Source organism: Hypomesus nipponensis, chromosome 9, assembly GCF_054491055.1.
Source record: "Hypomesus nipponensis isolate SF chromosome 9, ASM5449105v1, whole genome shotgun sequence".
NCBI lineage: Eukaryota > Metazoa > Chordata > Actinopteri > Osmeriformes > Osmeridae > Hypomesus > Hypomesus nipponensis.
Genome location: NC_140369.1, coordinates 6,235,194 through 6,251,342, shown reverse-complemented (window position 1 = coordinate 6,251,342; position 16,149 = coordinate 6,235,194). Strand labels below are relative to the sequence as shown.

General features: G+C 39.6%; 2 protein-coding genes across 6 annotated transcripts in view; one reads left to right on the top strand and one right to left on the bottom strand.

Moving 5' to 3' along the window:
• ptprga (protein tyrosine phosphatase receptor type Ga) overlaps positions 1-1,795 on the bottom strand; it is a 158,502-nt gene extending 156,707 nt beyond the window's left edge. For both annotated transcript variants that reach the window (XM_084705264.1, XM_084705265.1), the window contains exon 1: positions 1,329-1,795. In XM_084705264.1, the coding sequence (XP_084561390.1) occupies positions 1,329-1,413 (85 nt within the window). In that variant the 5' untranslated portion in view covers positions 1,414-1,795. The remainder of the gene's footprint in view (positions 1-1,328) is intronic.
• A 1,415-nt stretch (positions 1,796-3,210) lies between these two features.
• Positions 3,211-16,149, top strand: part of fhit (fragile histidine triad diadenosine triphosphatase) — a 133,542-nt gene continuing 120,603 nt past the window's right edge. For 2 of the 4 annotated variants that reach the window (XM_084704051.1, XM_084704048.1), the window contains exons 1-4: positions 3,295-3,340; positions 4,920-4,978; positions 5,656-5,753; positions 10,414-10,493. The gene's annotated coding sequence lies outside the window, so the exon portion shown is untranslated. The other 2 variants (XM_084704050.1, XM_084704049.1) reach the window with 2 other exon arrangements.

Sequence of the window (16,149 nt, the reverse complement as noted above, 5' to 3'; positions counted from 1 at the left end):
CATACATTTGACTTCAAACCACTTGGTCGTCCTTTACCACTGGTGTTTTATTTTCAGGTCAACTCCTTTGGATAAATTAAAATGCATGGAAAAAGCTAGCACTGCCCGTTTATGGCTACAATAATCGAAAGATGCTATCGCAAACATTAACCAAAGTTTCTTTTCTAAGAGGATTTGCCTATAAATAACATATTTTGAATATTGGGAAAATATATATTTGATCAGTGGACGAGAGTTAACGGAGGCGCAAAACCACCTGGAGGAACGGGCTGAAAATCAGCATTAGGCTACATTTTGCCAGACCTGCTGTCATCTCGAACACTCTTGAATAATCTCTTGCCACTATGTCAAGGTCATCCAAACTGAGACTATTAAAACAAATTGCATCAGGGATGCAACTCTGTGGTTGCCGCACGTCTACATTGTCGAAGAATAGCCTAACTTATTAATAATGTATCTGTGATTGAGCAAAAGCTCCTAAACCACGATCGTGGGCTACTAATTTGAGCAGACATTGTTAATTTGAAGTCATAATAGTCTAGTGCATTAATGAGAACGCCAACGCACAAGGAGATGTATAGGCTACAGTATCTGTAAAGAAAATCATTTCATAGGCTATTTGTTTTAAATTGACCGCGTAAGTAGCCTACAGTAGCTAAGGGGTATTCTTAAGAAATTGTTTAGCATAGTCGCCTATAGAACAGGGGACATTGAATGTGTGCCATTGTTGGTTTACTGGATTCTATATCAATATTTTTGTGTCCACAGTTGGATCACTGTAGCTTAAGTGGTGATTAAGCGCGATGTCAGTTTCAATGTAATGTTTAAGGATTGCGAATTTATCGGTTATACATTCATCGTATTGTATATTGCAATATATAGGTAGACTCGGCTACTTGTTCTTTTCTGCCAACTGGATTCGTATATAACCATAGCCAAATCATAACAGTTTGGCATTGGCTATTGCGAAAAGAGCTACGGGAAACATGTTAGGCTACATAAAATGAAATGATTTTATTTTCCTTAAGGTTTGAGGAAAAACGTCCAAGAGGGGTAGGCTACATGCCGACAATTTGAAGCCCCATCCTTAGTGCAAAAACAAATCTAAGGGACATGGGTACAGGCTTCGTGTTTGAATGGCTCAAGTAGCGCACGGAGTAAACCGCTAATGCTTTTACCTCTCTGTATAAGTACTTAGCATTATTATCATGTTTCACTTTTGTGGAAATGGACATGATGCCAATTTGGCTTATCGGGATCAATGTGTGTTTCTAACATTTGAGACAAAAGAGAGCAATACTTAAGGAGAAAGAAAGAAAAAAACTTACCGGGGTGGCAGTCTGCCCATAGGAGCACGATTGCAGGCAAAATTAAAGACAAGATCCACCAACACGATTGCAGTAGCCTCCGCATGACAATATGAACATCGAGAGTAAAAAGGGCAACTGTTGAGTTATCCTTCTGTTCAAATACCAACGCCTGCTGCGTAAAAGCAGCGCGAGATGCTGCTAAAATCGGCTGCGCCTGTTCAAGGGAATTTTCTGATATAGAACGTCCAGGAAACAGTCTTTAGGCTACTTCTTAAAACCTTCTTCCAAACAGCTTCTTAATACTCCCAAAGAAAAACATGACATTTAGGAGAAACAACGCTCAAACTTGTTTGATTTCATTTGTCATTAGAATAGGGATATTGGCAGAGGTCTCAAGTAGCACTAGTCCATGCAGCGCAGAGCTGCAGCGGCAGCGATTTTCGCGAAATTGAAGGAATTGTTGGAGCAGCACTGGAAGCTTTCCATTCTTCCATCCAGGAAGTAGCGTGCGAGGCTGAAGTCTGGCAGAGACTTTAAAACATGCTTGGAAGAGTAGGCAGGGGATAGAGGTGGAGAGCGAGAGGGAGAGCGAGAGGGAGAGCGAGCGAGAGAGAGAGCGAGCGAGAGCTCTCCTCTGGATCCTAGCGCCGGGGAGTCATCATAGGCTACGCTCAACGATGCCCATACTTTTTCCTTTTCAAAGAATATATGATTATTGATGCATTACACAAAAAGAACCAAAACTTTAAATTGCATACGCTACCTACCCTGTGCCGTAAACAAGAGTCAGAGTCAGACGTGCTTGGATTGGAGCAAAGAGCGAAATTGTTTAATTTCATTTTATAATTTGAAATTACTACCCATCAATCTGTCCATACAGATTTGTTCTACATTTCATAAATGTGTTGGTGGGAATAGGGTGACAAAACACAAAACCATAACGTAGGCTTATGATTGACCTAATGAGAGATATGCCTAGTCAAAAGTGAGCACAATTCAAAACGTAGCCTTTGAAGCACAACCGACAAAACACACGCGCGTTCAAGAATATTGTGAAAGGGATATATACCTTGGCCAATGCAAAACATATTTTGCGACCTATAAAACAAACGCGCTCAAGCATTTTACACGGGGTTTCGTTATTTGTCTCAAATGGAAATGCGTGGTATGTCCCTTCTTAATGAGCTCTTGTTTTATTGGTATGTCGGTTGCAGGTTGCTTGGTTAGAATGAACACAAAAGAACTGTGATATAATTGATCAAATATGGACGGTACATGCATGTGCATTAATAATTCAAACATATACCTACAGTCACCCGTTGCATGTTATTCAATGATTTCATATGATTTATGACTGACATTTAGAGTAATAATACAGTGAAAGCCATTATGTTTTCCTGTGGACAACTGCACGACAGTAAATCAATTAATGTAACTTCAATTAATCACTTACAGTGGACCATACTAAATTGTGGCTTACATGACAAAGTGTTCCGTTGAGTGACATTTGATGGACAGTGAAAACTTTTTGCTCTGACAACCAGTTTACAACTTACATAAATAGCACCATAAACCTTACAGCTGCTAAGCAATTCGTTTTCACCCATGGCAAGTGGTCCAAAATCACTTATGTCTGTCTGTTTAAGTGAGCGTTTAATTCATGGTGTTATTCATTCATTATATTGCCCCTAAGGAGTGTCAGGTTCTGTAATCTGTTGCATTGATAAAGGTTTGAGGGAACATCATAGTGGAAGGGTACGTTTTGGGGTATTTTGGGAGCTCAAATGTACACATTTTAGTACACTATACGGTGAAATACACGAAGCGCTGACATCGACTATTCTAAAGCGACATTCAAACTGCATTCGGTGTGGAACGTGTAGTCGCTTTTAATTACCCAAAAATATTTAGTTTTTTAACGAGAAAAGAACTACATTTCCCATAAAACACTGTGGCCATGCGCTGTCCCAGACCCGGAAGGTAAGCAAAGCTAGTTCCCTTCCCTGCAGTAACCTTTCAAATGGAGCATTGTAAGGCTGGAGTAAAATGTTATGCTATTGTGAATTGTATTACGATGTTTTAAAAACTACGAAATATTCGTAGTAGGCTATTGATGAGAGCTAAATTACTGTTCGTTTTAAATACAATGTTTGCATCTTCTCCAAGTAATGACTGAAGAACCTTTAGCTTACAAAAGTGACAGTGGCTCAAAACCGCTAGTCGTACGGGACCAGTCAGCAGTAGACTAGGCTGTTAACGTGCGGCAACATTTGGGGATAGATGTAAATGGTGTATGTATGGCATGACTGAGCTTTTTGGAGATCCGTTGAAAGCTTAATATGCCAATTTTATTAGAGGCAACGTGGCCTTGCTCGTGCGTCAACAAATTAGCACAGTATGCAGTCAGCTACGGTTGTCTACCTACTGAACCCATTATTTTCACGCACAAGTGTATGTCAAGGAAAATGGTAGCCCAGGCATATTACACTATCTATATTTTGACAGCAATCAACAAGTGGTTGAGTCAATAGGATTAGAGAGATTGTTGTTGTTAGTAATGTATGATCCAATGAGCAATTAGCTATAGCATTTACTCTAAATTCTCAGGATGGCCCTGCTGATACTGTACACTGTAGGCAAGCATATAGGCCATGTCCAAGTTATTTGAATCTATTTGAAGTAATCTCACTTAGATTGTCTAACTGTGCGTTATCTTAAATACCATTTGAGGGTAAATGTATGGGGCACCATAGGGGTCCAGTAGTGACCAGCTGGATTTTTTAATTTGCAGAATTTGATTAAATACATTTTAATTATCTCAATCTCAGTGGTGCTGTTTGGGGATGTCACATGGCTCATTCATATAATGGGGACCATCTGTTTTCTCAGCAAAGATGGAAGAAGAAATAAATAAATCAACAAGTTGGGCCCCCTATTATCCTGTATCCCCTCTGTAGCTGTAGGCCTTCACCGGGTGCAGTGCTGTAAACCACCAATACATATGGTTGTTGATCAAAAAAACTGTATTCAATTGGGCTATACAGACTTTTTGTCCATCATAAATCAGCTAAATAACTTGGTCTATTTACCACATGTTTTAAAACTTTTCAAAATGTTTTTAACCTTTTTGTACTGTACTATTTTACAAACATTTAAAACAAGACCACAGTATGATTTAGCAACTGGGGGTCATTGATTGATATTTGGAAACATTTGTTTTGCATTTCATTTAATGAAACATTTAATTTAGTTATTTAATTAAAATTATAGTTACGTTGAATTTAGTTTTTTGGGGGGGAGAAGTTTTCAAAGTATGAGCAAATTAGCATTTGACCCATCTTCCCAATACTCATGCATATTTGCATATAGTATAAACAGTGTGGATGAATATAACAGTAGCATTGGCCTTCAGTGAGAGCCTTCTACCTCTGCTTTCTAACCATGCATTGAGATCTACGGCCAGGAATGCATAATGCAAAAGAACTGGCATCAATTATGCACCATTTATTCATGCCACGGTGATACCTAATTGATTTGATTCTCTTTGCTCCATGTATAATTAATTGGGCATAGACCTGTGTTCATTTCTCTTCTCCTATGTTTTCCCAGAGAGGGCTTCATTCGTCTGGAGTGTGTCATCACTCGTGCTCAACAAACATGGATCCCATGTAAGGGAGCTTTGTAGTTGCACAATATATTGTATAATCATATACAGTATAATTGAATTTGACTATGAAACTATGATGGTATCAATACCAAGCACAGGATAAAAACATAATTGTTTTAGGGTACGGGCCATACATATAATCATAGTATTACATGTACTTGGCATATTTCCTTGCTCTAGTCAGTACTCTATTCAGGTCAGTGTTTGCCCACTTTTAAAGTCAAGCGACCTAAAAATACAAAATAAAAATACCAGTTGAGGTTATCCAGCCATCTCTGACTGTTCTTGAGTCCTTGGATTTCAGAAAAGAGAGCAGGAGGAACTGAGGGAGAGAGAGATGGAGTTAAGAGTGAACGGGAGAGTTGCAGTGCTGACAGCAAGAACAGTTCCTCAGTTCTAATTCTGTCACTGTCACTTGCCCAAGTTATCGTGTGCGTGCGTGGGTGCGTGGGTACGTGCATGCTCATGCTGCCTCTGAGGTCAGAGGGAGTGCGGCAGGCTCAGGCAGAGAGAAGACCTGTCGAACGATTTTCTATTGGAGGTCACAAGGTTGCTGCCAAATCACTAGGGATTCTTGGCCAGGCCCTTAAGCAGAATATCAACTCTCCTGTATTGTTCACATTCCTCTCACATTTACATGGCCTTTTGTTTATTATGCTTTTTTCTTCTTCCGTGCAGGTAAAGAAAGGCCATAAACAAAACCTGACAGCTATCCCCTCAGCATCAATCTACAGGACCCTCTGCTTTGAAGCTCGAACAATAAATACCCCACCCAGGTAAGCACTTAAGAAACGTTCACAACAAAGATTTTACATCAAGTCATTCAAGATAATACAAAATGGTATGCTGTTTTGTATGTAAAGTAACTTGTACATCAGCTGGCCATCTTTAGTAGTCTGTATCATGTTAGTATTGTCGCTGCATGGGGTCTTAGACTACATCAATGTCTGTCGAGACCAAACAATGGAGCAGAGCTCCAGAGCATGGTACCCACTGTTTGACAGTCATTTATCCACGCTGTAGTTCTTCTGTTAATCTGATTGGATACAAAGGCCCTCATTCCCAATCACATTAACTAGTTCGGCATGTAGTCAGTCTCTATCACTCTTAATCCCTTTCGATACCAGCAAAAATGTGTCCTTTATCTGATTGGGCACAATGGAAAAATGAAACCGGGAGATAATTGGCAGTATCTGATTTGGAATGGAGTGCGAAGGGGAGAGGAAGGGGTGAAGAGGAGGAAGTGGAAGAGTAGGAAGTGGAAGACAAGAGGTGAGGTGGAATCGTTGATGTATTGAATATGAGATGAGAGTTAGAGGTGGGGATGCTAGTTTCCGGAGAGGGTTTCAAGAAAAACAAATACTGTGTGCATGAGTTAGGCTGTTCTTGCTATTGAAAATGACTTCCTGTTGTAAGCCTGGGGATAATCAGATATTTCCAACCAGGCTCAAATGAACCGAAATCAGTAGTACATATTTTAACCTCTATTTTACATATTCAATCTTAGTTTCACCTCTAAGAACCTCGTTTTCTTAATCCTTTGATGTATAGCCATTGATGACGGAAATAGGTCAGTGTTTTTGTGTTGCCGTAAATCGTCTCCAGTGTCCATCCTCTGTAATGTCAATTCCTCACTCCATCTGGTGGTACTGTAATACTCCTCTTTCACCACTGGGGACCTCCTGTATCATTAACATTGATGAAAACAACAGGCCAACATGTAATTTAAACAGATGTGGTAGTGCAATGTATAATTTCAGGTAATCTGTGTTTTGTTTACCAGTTTGTCTTCTGTCACAATTAGGTATGTCTGCAAATTCACAGTTGATACTTTAGCCTCCAATGATTGCATGTTTCAGAGACACGATTTGTAAAGAAAACAAGACAAGCAGCACTATGAAATGCAGTCGCAGATCCTAGCGGTATAATGTGTCATGTGACTGGCAATGCATTTGTAAAACTCCTCTTTTGATGTTACTCCCAGTGATGTTTTGTGCCTTAGTACTTGTGCTACTCCCCTAACTCATGTGACTGGTTCACGGAGAGACTCATTGTGGGTAGTTGATATATTATCTTATTTGTGCTTGATCTCCTGCAGCTGGTAGATATGCAGGGTACAGTGAACAATGCTAGGCAGAAGCAGTCTCAGACAATGCCACATTTCTTTATATCACATCAATAACCTCTATCCAGAGGCTGTGCAACAACAAGTGCAACAAAGCACAAATAATTGCATTTCTTAACATGTAAAGCATTACTTATTTGGTTGCAAAGAAGAATACTTTAATTGGATAATAATGCAAGTTGATGATTGGAAATTACAGTCAAAATGACTATCTGTCTTGGATGTTTTTGATGTATGTAGGAATTGAACCAACCTCAGTTTTGATCTGTGTGGAGGACCAACTAACAGTTGTTTATCTCTCCAACTTCACAGAGAAGCACAAGGCAGCTGTGCCTCTGCATACATAAACATTTTGTTGATGTTTTGATCCCCTTACATAGTTTTATGAGGGCACCTATCAAAAGCATCCATACACCCGCCTTTAGCACTTTTGGGAATTACATCTACGTTCATCAGAACAGTGGAAACTGAAGTTTTTGACTTTGACGTCACATCACTCATTTTATTGGAGGTTTGAACAAGGTCATCCAGCATCTTACTGCCTTCGGTTGAGTTCTGTTGGGCCCAGTCCAAATGTTATGCTGCTGTCTCTTCGCTCATTTATCAAAAATATCCAAGTTTACAGCATTTGCTAACGGCTTTGGAACCACACGGTGTTGGGGAGACAGATGTTGCGATACATGACTTTCCTTTTGCCTTTTTTGAAACATTAGAAGTTTAAGAGGACAAAGTTTCACACCACTGGTCACCAGTACATTGTTATGTCAATGTCTGTTTCCCATGATGATCGGTGCTATCTTTATATCATTTATATGAACTTCACCTGTTGTGTAATGTTGTTTGATACATTTTCAGGTAGTTGATTGTTTTTTGTTATATGATGTTTGGTAATACCCAAGAGGAAAGATGAGTGGTGATTGTTATGTTGGTAAAACTGCTGTAAGTGCTTATCTCCTGCCTGCTATTAAAACCCTCATGACAATAAACCATGACTAGCACGCCCCATGCAATGTTGACTATAAATTAAGAACATACAGTCTTACATTAATATATAAGTGTTAAAAGGTTCAACATTTGTTGTCACAATGTCTTCCATGCCAAGATTAGTATTTGTAGGGTAGTTCTAATGAAAATACATCACTATGATTTCTGTGCCAAGTAGACTCTCATACAGCACTTACTGTCATGGTTAATAGTACAGGGCAGGAACTGGCAGCTCTTTTGATCTAATTCATTAACTACAAGCAAGAGAATCAACAATATACAGTACTTTTGGAGTTATCACGTTAATTGCCCTTTAAATGTCGCATGCATGTAAAAAGGGAGTCAAAACAAAGAAACAAGCACGTGTCAGTTTGGATTTAAAATGATTTTATTATCTTAATTTAAATCAAAAGTATGGTCACATTATTGTAATGCCACCCCGATAATTAAGGCAGATGTGCTGTTTTTTTAATTCAGCATGTGGTCAGCTTTGGAGGGCCCCTGCAATTACTTGTACACTAATTCAATTGACTCGCTACGTGTGTTTGTGTTTTGCTTAAATTAGATGGATAGTACTACAAGTATGCCATATCACTATTTTGGGGTTTTTTATTTAGATTTTTGTCAGGTTAATGGTTTGCTATTAGACATTACTGATTATAACGTAACATTGAAAGACCCCAGGTGTTTGTTTAGACTCCTCTGCTGTTGCTATGGTCTGGGAAAAGCTGAGTAAGAATCAATAAGGTGTTTTCTTAACATAACTAAATATCTTATGTACAAGTTATTTATGCATCTTTTTTTTCTGAACTTTCTTTTCCAGTAATCTTTTATTGATCACCTTTGAAATGCAGCTGTTATTGTCTGTTCATAAAATTTATGTTAGCCTGAATGTAGCTTGCAAGGCTGTCATTCCCATCAGGGTTTGCTACACATAACATGTACATTTTTATTCCTGACTTTTTACCTTGGAGGCAGTGAATAGAATGAACAACCATTACAGTTCCAGAAAGACCATTTTCTACTTGATGGCAGCTCTCCTGAGAATTTGCCCCAATTGAAGTGACGGAGGGGGTGAAAAAGTGTGCCCAGTTAACACGAAGAGTGATCCGACTTGATGTATGCTTAACCGTTCTCCTTCCCTCTGTCTCTCTACCTCTCTCTCCAACTCTCGTCGGAATCTGCTTTTCTCCATGGGTGTCCTCCTTCCGTCACTCTAATCAACCCTTTTAATTACCGTCACTATCAGTGGACCCACGCCTCCTTGTCCCCTCTGGGAGACGGAGCCTCTGAAGGGAAGGAGGCCGGGGGCTGCGGCTGGGAGTTCCTGGGGGAGATGAAGACAGGGCTCGTGCCTTCCTAACACAGGCCTCTGCCAGTCAGCTGGCGACGGTGCCAGCTCCCGTCTCTCTCTTCCCGCCAGGCTGCTCCAGAGATGTTTTGATAAATGGAAATTTCACTGCAGCTTTCAACCCATCGTCCTCCTGATGAAGAGCAGAGACTGGGGGTATTTGGGCACATGTTCAATCAACGCTCGCCCCGAAAGGATTTGTCCTTGACACGGGGGAAAAAATAAGTGCACGTGTGTCGTCTCGTTCATTAAAAAATGAACATAGACCTGAGAGTCTTTCCAAACACTGCAAGATGGGTACCTACCAATTTTGCAATACTTTCGTGGATCAATGGACTCCATTTGATGTTTTCACTTTTTATCCTCTTGCTGTTAGATATGGATGTTAGATGTTCAATCAGTCTTTGCTTTCTTAACTACACCTTTCATGGTTTTTTACATGGTACACATACAGAATATTGTTAATCCAACGTTATTTTTATAAGCCTTAGTGCTTTAATCTGACACACACTTGCCATAATAAATACATCATGATGAAACCTAAATTATAGAAGCATTTAGGTAGGTGAGAGTAAATATTTTATCTTCCGCATGTTGAACCAAGTCTATTTTCAATTATTCATACCATTTGTTTGCCATAATTCAAGCATTGAAACGTGGAAAATATATAACTAGTTGTGTTAATTGGTGTGTTACATGCACACTCTGATGTGATATCACAGTTGATCCTGTCACTGTCATCTCCACTCAGGAGAATGTGCACCAAAGGTAGCTGTAGCATACTGTTTCAATTAAGTGACTTTATTAAAACAAGTTGACAGTATCCATACTCTTGTATTTGCTTGCTCTTATGAAGGTGTGCTATCTTTCTCGAGGCTCTGGCACATGTTTGTTATAGACACCAACACTTGAGCTGTGTTATTACATTGATTTGGCTGTGATTAATTAAATCTGCTTTGTTTCCTCCTTCTTTAAGGTGCACCGGCCCTCATCCTTATTTCAATCCTTCGCTACATCCTTCTTTAATTACCCATCTCAAAGCCAGTGAGATTGAAGGTAAGTGTATTTATTGTATTGCTCAGACAATAAAATTGGCTCGGTGCATTGATTTTTCCCTTCTTGTCCTTTTTTAGGGATGTTAACAAGTTGATTACTGATAGAGTGGACAGCAGGATTGTGTGCTGTTTACACCCTCTTCTTGCGTGCTGTTCCAGTAGTAGACAGTGGAAGTCTGATAAGAGCAGCCTTGTTGCAAAGTGGTTGCTGCCTGGGAGAAGGCTCTCGCTGTGCTTCACCGCAGTGTTGCAGAATGTTGCTCTTGCACACCAAGGAAGAGTTATGAATACAAACAGGGATTTCTGACTATTGATTGCAGTCACCTGCATTTCCTGCTGTTCAGCATTATATGATTTATTCTCTATCCAATTGTTCTCTTGACTATTCTTCCTTCCTTTCACTGTAATGGTGTCCTGATTAATGTTGCCCCCTCTATCCTCTACAGCAAATTTAGGGCAGTGAAAAGTATCCCAGGCAACAGTGGTATACTTTAATAGTGACCCACAGTTTGTATGAATTACTTTAATTTGCTTTTGTGCATGCTGGTGACAGTGCTGTTTTGTAAAGCCCTGTATCTTAGTAACAGGTTCAAATGGAGTGGGACTCACCCTCTCTCTCCTGCTCTCTCCCTGGCTCTGCTCTCTCCTGCTCTCTCCCTGGCTCTGCTCTCTCCCCTGGCTCTGCTCTCTCCTGCTCTCTCCCTTGTTCTTAAAGCTCTGTCGACATAGAAAAGACTGATTTGGTAGATAGGGTACACTAGCATGCGATGTTGCCCATGTTTTCTTTGTTGCACACTGTGTGCTACAGCAGGTTAAATCAGCATTTCAGTGCTGGTCCAGATATCCAGCACACTGATCTTCATGGGCAGACTGTAGCTTGGCTTGCTATAGCACAGCTGGTGTTGAATCCTCTAGTTGTCCAAAGGGAGCAGTTTCCTAAACCAGCACGGGTGGACCCAAGCTTAGCCATAGCACTGCAGTACACCCAGTCAACAGATGTTTGATTTGGGCAGCATTCCGCTACAGCAGTGGATCTTAACCTCCTTCAATGTTTTATTTTGCCTTGGCTAGCAAATGAACACATCTGGCAGCTAGTTCAGAGGCAAATCAGGCCTGTTACCCTCAGGAATGAGGCACTGATTAGGTTTTATCACTCATTCGACTCATTTGGTTGTTGATTGAGTTTAACAAAAACTATGTGGTGGGGGGGGGGATCAGCATAACTATTTATTTTTTATTTATTTGAGTTTGTATCAATAATTGCTCAAATAGATCTGGAGTGCTCTCGACATGTTTAATTCAAGGAACAGTGCAACAAAATGGCATGCATAATTATCATTCATTTGGTGAATTTTCCAAATTTCCCTCGTGTTAATGCATTTCAGGTTACATTTTATTATCGCAATGGTATGAGAGAGGTTTTTTTCCCAGGCTTTGAATTTTACCTGGCTCAGTTGGAGTCGTTGTGGGAAGGCATTTGTTGTTGGAAACACAAAGAGAAATTACCACTTACATATGCAATTACTATAATTTAGCATATGTCTTAAAACAAAAAACAAGTTTCTGTAAAACACTGTATCACAAATGTTTTTGATGCTCCTCAATTCAATATATTTTGACATGATAATTAACCTACCTCTTCTCCCATTGAGTCATGGGCAGTATCCAAAGGTTTTGTTTAGGCTTTTTCCCAAAAACCTTTTTCCTAATTGCAATTAGGCTACTCAACCAATATTCTGAGCTGTGCTCTATCAATTGGCATAATTGTGCATTAAGAGAGATGACTCTCTCAAAGTTATTATTCGTCAACAACCTCACAATTGGATGAATGCTGTCAAATGACTAATAGCAGACCACTGGTTTGAGTCTACACGTTTTATTTTGTGTTTTGTGCAATTCGTGTGTGTGCGTATGTGTGTGGTGTGTTTAGACATAGAGATAGCACATGTTTGTTTGTGTTGACAGGAATTGACTGCCTCCCGCCTTTATTCCTGAAACTATGTGCTCTGTGGATCTGCACCAGTCTCCCAGGGGAATATTAATCATTTTCCATCTACTGTGTCTGGGTAATTACCCATCCCTGGCGGAAGGGCCAGACTAATGCAACCCCACGTCTGGAAATCCAATGGGTGCATTTACATCTAGCACAGTGGGATAGAGAACAGCTGCATAAAACCTTTCAGACAGCCACTACATGTTGCCTTGTTGAAGCATTATGTTCACGAGGTTGTTGGAGTGACCTGTGTCATTATATTTATTTAGTTTTGGTATTGTTAAAATTACTTCTTGCAAGTAACATACACTGTACTTTATATATCCAGTAATGCTGCATGTTACTTTCTTTTTTAGGTCATTTAAATTTTAACTTTTTAAATAATAAACACTAAAGGAATACCATGTCGATTGGCAAAACCAATCCACACTATGCATGTTAGAGTGCATACTGTACATGGTATTCTGAACCAGGAACTTCCATTAGAGTACTCTTGAAAGTTATTCATTATTCTCCATTCATTTTCAGAATGCAGGGAAACCTTTTGTGTCATGGTTCATTGAAACAGGTGCCTCAGAACATGCACAACTAATGGGTCTTTAGTTACCTTCCAATAATTGTCTTTTTTTGAATCTTTTTTTGTATTTTTTCCATAATAGAAAGTAATGGAAAAGTTTTAGCTTTAGTGTTCCATCATTTACACCAATGCTTAGAGCCAGGGAGCCCTGGGAGTCTCATGGCAGGTAATTTTGATACACGTTGTGCCATTATGTCAAATGGATCTCTAAAGACCAAGCTTTTATCTGCGGCAGCTTATTAGGAACCCTTTTTTTTCTTAAATGCACCAGTTTATATGAAAAAATGAAAGTGCTCCAAGTCATTATGTAAAATGTATACATGTCTTAGAAGTGGTTAAACGTATTTATTAAAATCACCTCTTTTAAGTAAAAGGGGATTACTCTCCTCTTTTGGTGAGCGACGAGGCAAATTGGTGGTTTATGCATTAACAGCAGCCACACTTAAATCAGGATTTAAAGCTTTTTCCAACTCAAGCAGAAATTCAGATTTTCTATACACATTTTTACACTTAAAGGACAAAAAAGTCTACTTCTACAATTAGGTATCTGGGATTTGGTTTAGCTGTAGGATTTCAGCACATGGACAGATGATTGGAAGAATTAGTTAGATATTTTAAGTGCTCAGCAAAAACTACGTTCAATATTTTACACATACTTTTTTTTTTTTTGGGGGGGGGGGATGAACAGTTGGTAGTACTTCCACCAAGGCCTGAATTATCTGCAAAAGCAAGCCTTTAGTTTTCACTACCCTTCTCTATGGATCAGTATGATATGCTCATTGCTTTCACGCTGGAAGTGTCATTACTGTAATGCACTTTGCCCAAAACAATATATTTGTGTTGAATATAATGATATTGGGAATGTGCAATTCAATATGTGGTACTTATCGTATTATCTCTAAGTCAATAATCACACAGATACAGACGCAATGAGAGTCTGTATTGGTTGGAGTGTGTGTGGGTGAATGCCAGAGAGAGATGGAGAGAGAGAGAGAAAAAGTGAAGAGATGAAAAACAGAAAGGATCCCTAAACCCTGTCAGATATACAGTGTTTGAACTGTAATCATCAAAGGTGTCAGCAGTATACAATGACCTGGCCTAAGCTACTGTGGCCGGCCTGGGCGTGGACCTCAGTCCTGACTTTCCAGGAAAAAAGATTAAGAAAAAATAAGATTAGCTCAACCCATCCTTGCCTAACATGTTTTCTAAGGGCCATGGTTTGGTTCGTATAGGGTCGATTTGGAAAGCTAATATAAATACTTACTGAGTTTTCTGTGTACTGGTAGATCTAAATTAACCCTTGTGTTATCATGACCCACCGTCATATTGCGACAACTTTACCGCATACAAAAACAAAGTGAAGCATTTTCTTTTAACCGTCGGGCTGTCTCAGACCTCCCACATCGCAAAGGTAAAAAAAAAATGTTTTATTTGTTTTGTATTGGGTAAAATTGGGTAAACACAACAATGGTCCGTCATTTGCCCGGAAGGCAGCACAAGGGGAAAGGGATCGGTTTATAAAAATAATTTTGTGAAATGAGAAGCTCATTACGTGTCAGTAACAACGTCCCTGTCTGAAGACTCGTCTTTGGGTCATGTGACCGGATATTCGAGGTATGAGTAGGGAAAACCGACTCCAACCGTTCGGATATAGAAAGTCATCATTGCTCTACACAGGATTTAGTAAAGACATTTTGAAAGAACACATTTACATAGCCAATGGGTCATATTTTCTTGCCTTGCAATGCCATTGGATAAATGTGGTCTTAAATTTCTTTTTTTGCAGTTTGAGAGCTAAAAGTGACGTTTACATTTTACAACCAGCGGTCTTACAGGGTGAAATGCTCCGAGAAACAAACCCCTCCAAAACCTGTGTTGATAGAAATCCATTTTTTACCTGCTCCACGTAAACATGACATGACAAATGAACAGTGGCACAGCATTAGCATTAGCTATGTAGGTGGCTCCATAGTCTTAAATTAAGGGATTATGGATATGACAACAAAACAGCTGTGTGCTGTATCTGGGCTGTACTTTATGAGACATTAGATATTAGGTCAAGTTCGTCATACCATTTTATATGCTTTACATTTTTCATACATATTTAATGGTTTCGAGTGTGACTCTTAAGATCTTGCTTGGTTACACACTATACATTATTCAAAACATACCTGTATAATTCCTTATGATCTTTTTTTACATTTTGAATGTGAAAACTACATTTATTTCAACAAGAATTGACACTAAAAGGATCGAAAACATTTTTTCCCAAGATGTTGCCCCCTGGCCACTATTTGACAGAATAATAGTGCACTCAAACTTAGAAAGCAATTTGGTTTGTTCCACATGATGCGTGTCTTCATTGACAGTACAGTATGAATAAGTAAAGAAACCCACAATGTCATATCAACTCGTATAATCTTTAGCGAACAGAAATAAACAGTTCTCTAAAGTTTCTGTAGATAAATTCATAACCATCTTAGTATTTGTGACTGTATGCTAAATCAAGACCAGGAGCAAAACAATCTGTCCTTGCGTGTTCCGAGTGTGGATTAGAAAGGCATAATTAAGTCTTCCTGTTACACATCACTTGTATTTCCTTCTCCTGATGTCCCTGTTTCTCACCTACCATTCATCCCCTATTTATTTTCCCCATAACACCCCCTGAAACGACCTAACTTTTACACACCATTGTTTCTCTGCTCTTTTTCACCCATCTTCTGTTTCTCTCCTTCTCTCTCTCTCTCTCTCTCTCTCTCTCTCTCTCTCTCTCTCTCTCTCTCTCTCTCTCTCTCTCTCTCTCTCTCTCTCTCTCTCTCTCTCTCTCTCTCTCGCTCTCTCTTGCTCTCTCTCTCTCTCTCTCTCTCTCTCTTTCTCTCTCTCTCTCTCTCTCTCTCTCTCTCTCTCTCTCTCTCTCTCTCTCGCTCTCTCTCTCTACTGGACTGACACTCTTAGGCTCTTTGGCTGGAAAACAGAGGACCGCATCCTCTCTTGACCATGGCTTAAGTGAAATTGCTGCCTTCTCTTTCATGAGCAGCCATATTGTTTCCCACTTTGATGTGTGCCACTGTTTGTGGCGGGGAGGTA